The following is an 11,983-nucleotide window of genomic DNA, read 5'->3' as shown; positions in this document are numbered from 1 at the left end:
CCATTGTCAAATTCAAGACAAATGAGATTTCATCGAGTCTAGACAAATACACGATTGCACCAAGTGTATTTTCTTCTAGTTATAGGAAGGTTCCAGTTCATGGATGACCTCATCAAGAAATAGAGATCCATGAGGATACATCTGCAATTTTGTCTCTCTTTTTGGCTAAGATATATGCTATACTTAAATTTCCCATTAAGAGTGATAAGACTTGAGTAGATAGAAGAGACCATGGGTATTTCATGACATAAGGTTGATTGACATGTCATGTCAAATTTATTCTGCAGGTTTAGAAATGAATAAATAATAACTCGAGGAGATCCATCTGGTTCCATTTCCAGCCATAAACCATTGCAGTCTGTGAGGGAGTGTGAGGTCAGAAGTAATCCGATCCTCAATGTACAACTGTGATACGGTCGATTTTGTTTACTAATCCTGCTCTAGTGATGACATTTTTTGCAGCTTAGTCATGATGAAAGAACAATGAATTACTTATAATTTGAACATTGTACTTTTCACTCTACATCCAGTTTCACAACTGCATGCATTTCTCTTCGAATTGCACACATCTTATGTTTCTGTTTTCATAGTTAGATAGTCATTTAAGGTCTCCTCTCCCATGCTCACTTTATTATGTATTTCTTCCATTGCTCGGTTAAATTGAAAACTCTCATCAATGTCGTTAGTTTCTAGATTTCATTTTGTTGATTCACCCTTGATATTCATAAGAGAAACTTGGACTATGCCTTAGTGTGTTATAGGAATGGGTAAATTCTAAACATGAGAGAGAAACTATAAAAAAAGTCCAAATTATAGAGAAAGAAAATAATTATCATGATATTATAGTTCATAAATTAGAACAAGCACCTGAATTGCTACAACTTCAAACTCTCCACTTCCAACAACATAGAAGCAATCACCTTCCCCACCCTGTATTAATGAAGACACATCATTCATTTATCTGAAAACTATATTTTTCCTTCCAAAAGTTCAATTCAAAAGTTTCAGCTACTTTTTCACTGAGATAGAAAGACTACCTGTTGCACAACAACATCACCTGGTTTCACATCAACTCTTCTCATGCAGTCAAGCAACACATGTCTTTGTGAATCTGTAAGCTTTCGAAGAGAAAGTGATCATGCAATGCCTGCTCAATATGTGCCTGAATAGAAGTATTGACAACTCAACTATTAAGCAAGTTTCCACTTACAACAAAGTGATGTCTATTTTTATGGCAAGTGTATAGATGTTACCTCTTCTTCCCATGTTTTTCTATTTGATGGAGAGGGAGGGGCCCAAGCATATCCATTCTCAAGATAACTCTCAATAGCTCTTAATCGTGTGCGTGACGGATCCTGTTTTGCACGATGAGTCCTGGCGTTCCAATTTAAAGTGAGTGGGGATTCAGAACCTATATCTTGAACAACATGTTCTGAAGGATTCAGAGGCATATCAGCTCCAGTTTTAAGCGACATTGCCTAAAAAACAAGAGATGGAAGCAGACATTCAAATTAAAATACAAATTGTCCAACGAGCATTAGTTCACAAATGACTAATGAAAGACATCCTCATACATTAGAAAGCCCACTTATATGAACAACAATGATAGTAATGTCATCTGTACGAGTTTCATACTGTAGCCAAAGTCGATAAGATTCAGCAACAATTGCTGCACATGCATCACGAGGATCCTTAAACTTGGCAACCTGAAAGTTTAATCACATTCACAACAAAGAAAAGAGACCGAAAGGATTGATGAAACAGTGGCAAAAATATATAGGGGTATGTACAAAGGACAAAGCTATAGTAAGTGTTACTATTAGAATTATGTCACAACCTGCATGATCAAAGGCTCTTCGTACAGGAAAGTATCAAACATGTTACTGAATGTTCTTACTTCTTAATAATCGATTACATTTCCATAATATACAAGCAATAAAATCAGAAGACCTTGGCTATTGTGGACCACACTGTTGGTAGCGTAAAATGATTGTCATTGAAAAACACCATGGGCTTGAGTTTTAGAAAGTTTCAACTTAGTACTCATTAAATAACTAAAATGGAGGCCTGGATGCAGTGGATCAATTTAGAAATTTTCTTTTAAACTTTCATAACCCTACAACTAACATCTGATTCTCACTAACAAAGTTAACATTTAGATGTTACCATTCTTGATGATAACAAATTCACAAATGCAAGATCGAAAGACTCAGAAAGAATTACTCACCATATCAACTACAGTTTGACTGGAAAGGAACTCAAAGACACCATCGCTAGCAATCACAAAGAAGGGATGGAGTGGAGTAAGCTCCATGACAAATATCTCTGGGGCTGCAACAACACCAATAGATTCTGCAACAGAATCTCCAATACTTCGTGTGAATGCTGTTCCTGGATACATTGCATTTTGCACCCACAGCCTTGGGGGATCACCATCATCGCCTTCTTCGTTACCCCAACACTGCACATCTGGGTTTTTTAGGCCCTCTATCTGATCCAATGTCAGCACCCTCGCTCCACAATTCTTGACTCTCTCAAGTTCATCACTCCTAAAGGGAGTCTGATCTAATGAGAGATCCACAGCTACAATATCCTTCCCTCTCTTCTCAGCAATGACAGCCCTAGAATCACCTGCATTTGCAACATAAATTGTTCTACCCCTAACCAAAATTGTAATTGCTGTGGTTCCACTCATTGAATCATCCAAACTATCCGCATGCAACTGTGAATTTGTTGCAAGAAAAGCCGCATGGATAGCCTTGAAGGCATCTGTCTGAAACTTGTTATTCCGAAGCAAGTTTTCACACAATTTCCGCTTCACAAATTGCGAGCACTGGGCTCCATATTCTCCATGCCCATCAAACACACCAAAGAAATGATCATCCAGATTTGTACCAAATGGAGCGTGAATGCAAAAACTATCCTGATTGGCCTTATCCAATGCCTCCGGATAGTATCCTCTCTGAGATAGGTAAGAGTATCGCAACTCAAAGTTACCTCCAGGAACCCTAACTTTCCTTGATCCTTCAGGAGGGAGAAATTGCGATGAAACCCTCGAGAGACGATTGATGCCCACATCAGAATCTCTAGTTATGCTCAGTTGGTTCAATCGATCTTCACTTTCTCCATCACTATCCGAAGAAGTATCGCCAGTTTCCACACCCTTTATTCTATTTCCCTTGCTATAAGATGATGTCGGGGAGTGAGGCACTCGCCCAAGACAGCCTCTCGAATAGAAACACCCCATTACAGAGTCAATCAAGAACAAACACCTGCTTTCTCTACAGCATTCTCAATAGTGAACTTTCAAAGCTCAGCACAACTGAAAACAACAGCAACAAATCGATAAATACAAAGCACCTAGAAACCACCCGATCTGGCGTCTATGTAGGTCTTCCGGTATGTGCACTGAAGTGATCCCCAAAATCAAGCTTTGGCATAACCCACCCTAGTTTTCACGTTAGCGGCATCAAGCAGGCCTGAATCGAATTGGTACAACAATATAAGAATCGGAAGCAAAAAAAATTCTTCACAATCTATCATCTTTCAACAAAACGAAAAGCAAAACCAAATAGAATTATCTTTCGGCGAAAGCAGAACCAGATAGAAGGGGGAAAAGGAAGAGAAACGAATCAAAAAGGCAGCTTTCCAAGATCTCGTGACCCAGGCGAGCAGCAGTAACTGCAAAGCACACTGAGACGGATGCACAGAAAGAACGCTCTAATCGGACAGAATATACGGTCGGGGGAAGAAAAAAACCCCATTTCCCACCGCTGCCGCGTCGTCATCCATATCGCCTCCATCCCTCATCTGATTCCCAGCCGTTCGATCATCGGAAGGAGAGGCGGCGCGAGCAAGTGCAAGAATGTTGCGATGGACAAACCCCGCGCTATCTTTTCTCTCTCCGCGGCCACGATCGTGCTAAAGGTGAACTGACTTTACCTCTTGCCCCGAAACAGACTCGTCGATGATGAAAGGCTGATGAAGCTGATTCGCTGCAGCCTCCATGGGGATGAACTTGTGAGGAGGAGCAGCTGCCACGCCTAGCTCCTCGGTGGATAAGGCTGCCGGTTAGATCACCCTCCTGTTGTGAAGATGACGGGGGAGCGACCGGCTTGAATCGTGCTCATGTCCAATGGCGAGGCACGCTGACTCCGCCGTGCGCTCTCGGACATGGATCATGGACTGGCGCCGTGGTGCTTCGAGAACGCCGTAAAATTTAGGTGGATCTCGCATAGTACGGATAGATCCGCGAGTAAATCCTTTGCTTTTATTAGATTGTTTGGTCCAGTGTTTTTTTATTAGATTTTTTGGTCAAAATTAGAAGGAACAAAAAAACAACCTTCCCTACCTCATTTTGACCAAACTTGTTAAAATATAAAATAAAAATTTTAAACTTAATTAAAATTATTATATAAAGAGCATTACTATATTCAAATATTCTTTTATAATTTAATTAATATCATTTTATTTATTTTAATTAAAATTATTATAACATTAGATAAATAATTTTAGTTAAATTATTAAAAGTACCATAAACCTCAATCTTTCCACTATTGATGCTTTTTTTCCACTCGAATGTTTAATATATTATTATAAACTAAATAAAATCTGCGATTGAAATAAAATTAAAACGTATGCAATTTGATTTAACCTGACACTTCATTATGATTATTAAAAAAATATAAAAATTGTGGTTTATTTCAATCTTATAGTGAAAATCAACTTCTCGTGACGTGGAGGAAGGACCCGGGACTTAGACCTTAATTAGTACAAGTCCTCCTTTTTTTTCTATATAAAAGGGTGGTTTCAATAAGGTAAAGAGGATTGAACTCTACAACACTCTTATTCTTTAATGTATTAGTCTTCTCCACTTTTTTCTTCTTCGAAATTAATTTGAGTGTCGGAGGGACCAAATGTGAACACTGAAAGTTTATTGGGACAGTCTATGTCTTTCACCCCAATTGAAGTCAGACTATTCGAACCGATCTGTTAGGAACCAATTCACCAAGAGCCGATCGACCTATCGGAAGCCAACTTGACAGAAGAGGATTCGGCTGAGGTTAACCCATCCCATAATCTCAGAGTACAGTACTGGATCATCTCAAAATCTTATTGGAGTATAATTAGAGTTTAAGTATAGTTTCATATAGCAAAAGTCATAAGTGTGCATAGAGAGTTGCAGAGCTAAAGAAAGGAGTAGTTGCATAAGAAAGTCCCAAGTGTCCACGCCGACCTTATTGCAGATGTCTTTTAGCTTGTTTTCTCTTAATAACAATCCAATTCTGTCAGTGTTAGACATATATATATCACCTCAGCAGTAACACCGCTATCTGCATTATGAGTGTTTTGGAGGACAAGGAGAGCAACATATCTGATTGAAGCTTGGCTTTACTTTCTTGAATTGATTGATTAGAAAACACAGTTCAGTTCTGTCTTTGTTACTCTAATACAATTTTAATTATGTTGTTTTAGAGACCCATTCATATACATCAATTGCCAATGGACATAATTTAATGCATTATTATATTTACTCTCACAAATTTCACTAATTAAACCACCCTAGTTAGCTTTCACAAGTATAGGCAAAACTTTAAGATTTCATAAATTATCAATGAGTGGTACTATACATACCTCTCCTAAAGATATGATCAAGTGAAAGCAAGAAGAAAGTAAATTAAATTGTCAAGATGTTGATGGCTGAAACAATTCAATATATCCTTCCTTCTTTAAGCTGTTGGGGCACTTATTGTTGACTTTGAACATGTTTTCGTTCAACCTTAATTAGTGCCCAAAAAGCTATTCAAAGAGTTTATAAACATATCCCAAGTAGGTCTAGTGGGTCACTTGGTTGACTGTCATACTTTTGTCGTACTGAAATCTCATTTTAATTAATAGACTGAAAATCGATCGAGTAGTCTATCTTCACTTGGTTTACAGCCAATTGTAAGCCTACATCAAGTTTCAAGACTTGAGTTACGTTTAGATCCAACTATGGTTTAGAATCATTGGTTTGATAGTTCAAAATTGCTAATTCAATAGTTTCTAAAATATCGATCCTTAATTTTAACTGTCTAAGACGGTTATGATTTGAAACCGCTAGTTTATGGTTTATGATAATTCAAGATTATTATTATTATTATTTTAAAAAATTATAAAATTATATTAAAAAAATCTAATGATTGAAATCATGTTTATCGATTGAAACCAACTGATTGACCTAGTTATGAGTCTAGATCGAGTCTCTCTCCCGATTTACCCTGGTGGTCGGTGGGAAACTTCCGTGGGATCGAGCCGGCCACCCCCATAGATGTGGCTACTGGGATTATCATTTTTTTTAGATCGAGTCTCTCTCTCTCTATATATATATCATATAAATTATATCTATTAATAAATTTTATATATTTGAGTTTTACTATATATATATATATTATATTCTTTGAGAAATTTATTGTTGAATATAACATATAAATCAAATAGTTTTTACAAATTTAATATTGAATGAATAAAATAAAATCATTAAGTAATTAAGAGTGTTAAATAAATTTAATAAATTAAAGGGAAATTAGTCCTGCATAAAACATTCAAGTTAAATAAAATATAAAATTAACTTTTAATAAAAAGATAGAATAATCTCATCTCAAAAAATTCAAAGTAAATTGGCATCGAATAATTCAAATAGATTGAAAAAATAATTTTAATAGAAAATATAATAAATTAATCAATATTATTAAAATATTATAAATATTATTAAATAAAAAATTATAATTAAAAAAATCTAAATAAAATTTAATGAACCCTCCGTAATCAACTTGTCTAGAGATGAGCCGATTACGATTATTTAGTAAGGGTGTCACTTTGAGCAGGTTGATTCATTGGGAGCCTAATCCGTAATCGGCCCGTCTAGAGATGAGCCGATTATAATTTGGCAAGGGTGTCAATTTGAGTAGGTTGTGTTGAAGCAATAATACTAAAAAAAAATTTTAACTCGAACTCAACTCGAATCTTAAATCAACTTGAAAATTATAAATTCAAACTCGAACTTGGACTAACCTGATCAGATTTTTTACTATACGATATTATTTTTTATTTTTAACAAAATAAATAAATAAAAATTTAAAATATATAATAATATTTTAATCTAAACGTATAATAATAAACCTCGTCTAAATATGATGATTATATTTCATAAAGTTAAATATTAAAATTTAAAAATTTAACTGTCTAAATTATTAATTACTCTATAAAAACTAGGTCTAAATTATTAATTACCCCACTTGATTCTTAATTCAGGTCAACTCAGATCCATCGGAACCCAATTGAATCAAAAAAATTTTTTGGATCTGAGTTCAATCAGATCTGACCTTAATTCTAAAATCTCCAATCTTAATATGATATTTTTCATATTGACTTGAATTGGATTGACAGGTCGGATTTATTTTTGACACCCTCCTAATTGAGCACGTTGAATCAGGTCAACGACCTATTGACCCGGTTACATGCTTTTAAAAAAAGGTCTTTGGCTTATTGAGTCCACAAAACTCCTCCTTGAGCTCTACTGCCACAATAAATCCAAGCAACATCTCAATTTGAACCTCTAATGTCCCGAGCCCACTAAGCTCCTCCCTGAGCTCTAGTGCACCAAATCAATCCAAGCCAAGCTCTCAAATCCACAACTTTATGACTTCAAACCCTAACACTCGATTTAAGCCTTCAGTTCTTATGCACAAGAGCTCCTCAAGCTCTACGATCTCTATTAGGATTGGTTGGAGAGATGACTAGAGAAGTTAAATAATGAACGCTCCCACAATTACACTTAAGGGTGTTTGATTGGGAGTTATCATTGATAACTTTGGTTATCTATCAAAGATTATCAACGATAATCTTATTTGATTTAGGTTATAATCGATTCTCAAGTAATGCATCATCATCGTCACATCAGCAAATGAATTATAGTCTGAAAATGTAATTACTTTGGCAGCCTAAGATTTTCTGCGATATTAGAAGTTAACGGAATTTTTTTTCATAATTATCTTCTGATTTTAAGTTAATTGAAATATACCGTGAAACTTAATTAAAACTATATTAATTAACTCAATAAATTTTAATTTAAATACTTATAAATTTAAAAAAGATAATTTATTTTAAATTTTTAAAAAATAAAATTAATGAATTATATTAATCAATTTAACAAATTATTTTATTAAAATAATTATTTTAATAAATTATTTCATTAAAATGATTATTTTAATAAAATATTTTATTAAAATATATATAAATTTATTTTTAATTTAAAAAAATAAAATTAATGAATTATATTTATTAATTTAATGAATTATTTTATTAAAATAATTATTTTAATAATTTTTTATTAAAAATATATAAATTTATTTTAAATTTAAAAAATTATAAATAAATTGTATATATATATATTTATATATTATCAATTTATCATCATCATTAATATTATTAATTTAATTTAATTAATTTAAAAAATAAATTAAATTAAGGGTAATATAATAAATATTAAATTGATTATGTTTTATTTTCTCTAAATAAATAAATTAAATCAAATAATATTAGATTATATTTTATACCTCACATTAATTACGTGATTACCTTATTATAAATAATAATTTGAACCAAACACATTCTTAAAGAATTTTACTAATGGGTTAGCAAGGTTAATTCAAAATAAATATACAATGAAAATAAAATAAATAAGAAAGAACAAACTAATACACGAATTTAATGTTGTTTGAGACCTTCATTCTTAGTCTCACAGATCCTTCTATTCTATGCTTAAAATAGCCAATTCAAACCCTTTTAGGCCCCTTTTATCCTTTCAAGAGTAGCAACGATTTTCTACTCAATTTAGGGAATTTGAGAGTATTTTACCTAAATATCAGTCATCTTACAACCCTTCTTGTTTAGGGCCATTGACTTAAGAAAATTTTGCCATTTCTTCCATGAAGTGAAAGATCATAACTCACTTTATTAAGCCTCTCTTATGAGCTTTTGTCCATCTACTTGTGTAAGAGTAGTTAATTGTTTCACAATTGATGTTAGGGAAACACTTTGCTGCAGGCTTTTTAAAATCATTGCTAAGGAATTGATTAACTTCCCATAATTCGATAAATTTCCTTGAGTTTCTCTGGTCTTAAGAAAGTTTTTTTTCCTCTTTTTTTCTTAATTATTTATCATCATTAAGGTGAGTGACTTGTCATATAGCATCTTCTTTAGTATGCATATACTAATTTGCTTATACTTGCTTTCACTTTGATTATTCAAGCACCAAAAATAAAAGATAAAACAAATAGACCACAAAACCATTCAATCTAAAACTCTAGAACAAAATGAAGGGCATTTTCTCTGTAGTATATATCTTAGGCTTTTCATCTGATCGATAAAGTTGATCAAACTCATCCAGAAGGCGATAATTGAGGTCGTGTAAGTCAAAAATGGAGCCACATTTTGCTTATGATAGTTCTCATGTTTGTAGCTTGGGCCTCCTCTGACATTAAGGCCATCTTAGAAACAGCAGTATCTGAAGTCTCCTATGCTTATCTTATGCCATGTTTCTTTGGTGATTGGTGGAATTCTTGTATCTGAGTGGTGCCATGGTGGTGGAGAGCCCATTGAACTGTTTTCTTTTTCAGAAATCAAGAAGGCACTCTGAAGGGTGGAGGACTATCGTAGCTAGCCACACTCGGTACTGTGGCCTCACCATCCAAACAAAATTGAAGGACCTTGCACCATTTTATCCACCATGAAACTGTCAACTGAGGCCACTATGTCGCTTGCTTGCTCTGTAAACCCACCTCTTCAAGCAACAACTAAGACTGAATGCTGCTTCATCTTCTCGCAAGATTAAGGAAACATAAAAAAATCTGGAAACTATGGAATGTAGTGCATTATGAGCGAGGAAACAAGGAGAGGCAAGTCGAAGTGGACGTGCAATAACTTTGCTCCACAAACCACCTACATTGAGCTGCCGTTCCACCTAAGGTCGCTCGCTGGTTAGGGTGGTCCACCGCCGGAGTAGTTGCCCATTCAAATCTTGCGTTTGCCAGTTGATACGGCAGGTCTTTAGAGGCTTGACGTGACAAAACAAGAGTCAATAATCAGTCCTGCCTGACAGGCCAATGAGTCAACGGTCAAACCCGATATGACTGATTCAATTGTAATCTCATTTGACCATTCTGGCACTCGGCTGTCTCGGCCACCAAGCCACTCGGTACTCAGCTATCTCGGCCACCAAACTACTCGATATTCGACTATCTCGGCCACCCAGCCACTCGACACTCGGTTGTCTCGACCACCCAGCACTCGACACTCGGCTATCTCGACCACTCGAATACAGACCCGGCTACTTTACTCATTCATTTGTACACTCAGTCTTGATCTCATCCGACCGCCATTGCTCTTGCTGCGGCTCGGCTGCTCAGTCTCTCTCCCGACCTTGATCGACTCTGTCTCGACAAATCTGATCACTCTATGCCACTCTGACGCCGTCCTTCCATGGTACCTCCCTATCTAAAGGCAGCCTAATGACACCTAGCAACAAGATGCTCAAGTGTGTGGGCTCTGCCACAAGAGGGAGACGTTTATTAGATTGTCAGACTCCTATCTTTTCGGATTTCCATCGTCAACTAAAAGACAAGAATAATCCGCATACCCAAGTCATAAGACGGTTATTAGGTCTGCAGACCTTATCTCCTAAATGCTATCTTGTCTGCTCCCTTGTCAGAGATATACAGAATCTGTTCTCGCAACCACCTCGCGTCTCCTCACAGACATTTCTCTTAGTGAATATATAAACTCCGGCACATATATGGAAAGCTCTCTCTTAAAAAAAATTTCCTATTATTCAAGCAGTATTTCTCTTTCCCTCTTGCTACTTTTTTGGACTGACGTGAGCGTTGGAGTGGCCCCGTCGGAAATCCTCGGCGCCCTACTAATCTGCTCGTTCAGTTTCCTTCTTCCTTAAATTTTTCTCATTGATGAGACCAACGATTGAGATGATATATTTTTGATGGATGACTTGATCATCTATGATATCTAGTCGGATTTGTCATCTGTGCAGGAAGAGCGAGGAAAGGTGAGAGTGGAGGACAAGTTTTCAGTCCTTTGGTTATCTTATAGCGAAGTGGCTGTGGCTATCGCCGCGAAGTGCCGATGGAGTTTGTGGGATGGTTAGTAGGACCGGGCCCACTTGGTTGAGGATGAGGAGACAGGTGGGCCCACACGCGACAGTGAGCAGCGAGCAACATTAAAGAAATAGATGGAAAAGGCCAATCGACCTCGCACGCGTCCTTCTGTCTTTCTGGGGAAGTAAACACTTTCTGCGTACGAACGGGTGAAGAAGAAGACACGTGAGGAGTCAACGCTCTAAACCAACCAATACGCTTGCCTGTTTCCTGCGTCCCGCATGACAGGGGACCAGCAGACCTAGGGCCCACGTCGTTCGCCCTATAGCTAGGCCTAGGCCAGCCGCACCTGGCCTGCACGTGTACTTCTTCGTATCGGTTTTTGATTGCGGAGGAAAAACGGAAAGATGCCGCCGCAGACGATGTCGGCGGTACGGCCGCGACAGGTGCCGGTTGGCCGCCTCGCCTTCGCCGCTGTCGCTGTTGCGGCCGTCACCGGCTGTACCCGGTTGCCGTCCTTCCTCTGCTATATCTTCTGTAAAAAATGGGGTTCCCACGACCATATTTAAATTAAATTTAGTATAATATTCTTTTCTACAAGTCTACTGCGTCGTAATCAACTCATTGCCCCGAAAACTTCCTCTATATCAATGTCGACACAAAGGGTTTTTTAAATTAAATTTAACGACAGTATTACGACACGATGTGCCTTTTGTTTCGTTTAAACTAAACAAAACACCTTCATCACCAAACAAAGGTTATCGTAAACTAACCATAAATTAATCATAATTCATAAACCGTAAACTAAACCGAATAAAAAAACCAAACCAAAT

The 11,983-nt window shown here is 36.3% G+C and overlaps 2 protein-coding genes and 1 pseudogene across 2 annotated transcripts in view; 1 reads left to right on the top strand and 2 right to left on the bottom strand.

Moving 5' to 3' along the window:
* The window catches only part of LOC141848475 (protein PEROXIN-4-like), an 8,926-nt pseudogene extending 7,969 nt beyond the window's left edge, over positions 1-957 (bottom strand).
* LOC141811893 (auxin-responsive protein IAA17-like) overlaps positions 1-11,983 on the top strand; it is a 40,773-nt gene that overhangs the window by 23,496 nt on the left and 5,294 nt on the right. The window lies entirely within an intron of this gene.
* Positions 867-4,135, bottom strand: LOC141811892 (protein phosphatase 2C and cyclic nucleotide-binding/kinase domain-containing protein-like). The gene is made up of 6 exons (XM_074699966.1): positions 3,772-4,135; positions 2,228-3,479; positions 1,575-1,706; positions 1,254-1,478; positions 1,038-1,162; positions 867-930 (listed from the first exon to the last, which is right to left on the bottom strand). Exons 2-5 carry the CDS (start codon positions 3,245-3,247, stop codon positions 1,079-1,081), a joined length of 1,461 nt encoding a protein of 486 aa, XP_074556067.1. The 5' UTR covers positions 3,248-3,479; positions 3,772-4,135; the 3' UTR covers positions 867-930; positions 1,038-1,078.

Source organism: Curcuma longa, chromosome 17, assembly GCF_044706935.1.
Source record: "Curcuma longa cultivar G26 ecotype Majalengka, Jawa Barat chromosome 17, ITB_CL_G26_1.1, whole genome shotgun sequence".
In the NCBI taxonomy this organism is placed as follows: Eukaryota; Viridiplantae; Streptophyta; class Magnoliopsida; order Zingiberales; family Zingiberaceae; genus Curcuma; species Curcuma longa.
This window is presented reverse-complemented; position numbering and strand designations above follow the sequence as displayed.

Coding starts and splice junctions, on each gene's coding strand:
- LOC141811892 (XM_074699966.1), bottom strand. CDS start 3,247: ATGGGGTGTTTCTATTCGAGAGGCTGTCTTGGGCGAGTGCCTCACTCC. Junction 1,479..1,574: donor ATATAAGTGGGCTTTCTAAT/GTATGAGGATGT, acceptor CTTGTTTTTTAG/GCAATGTCGCTTAAAACTGG. Junction 1,163..1,253: donor GAAAAACATGGGAAGAAGAG/GTAACATCTATA, acceptor ACTTCTATTCAG/GCACATATTGAGCAGGCATT.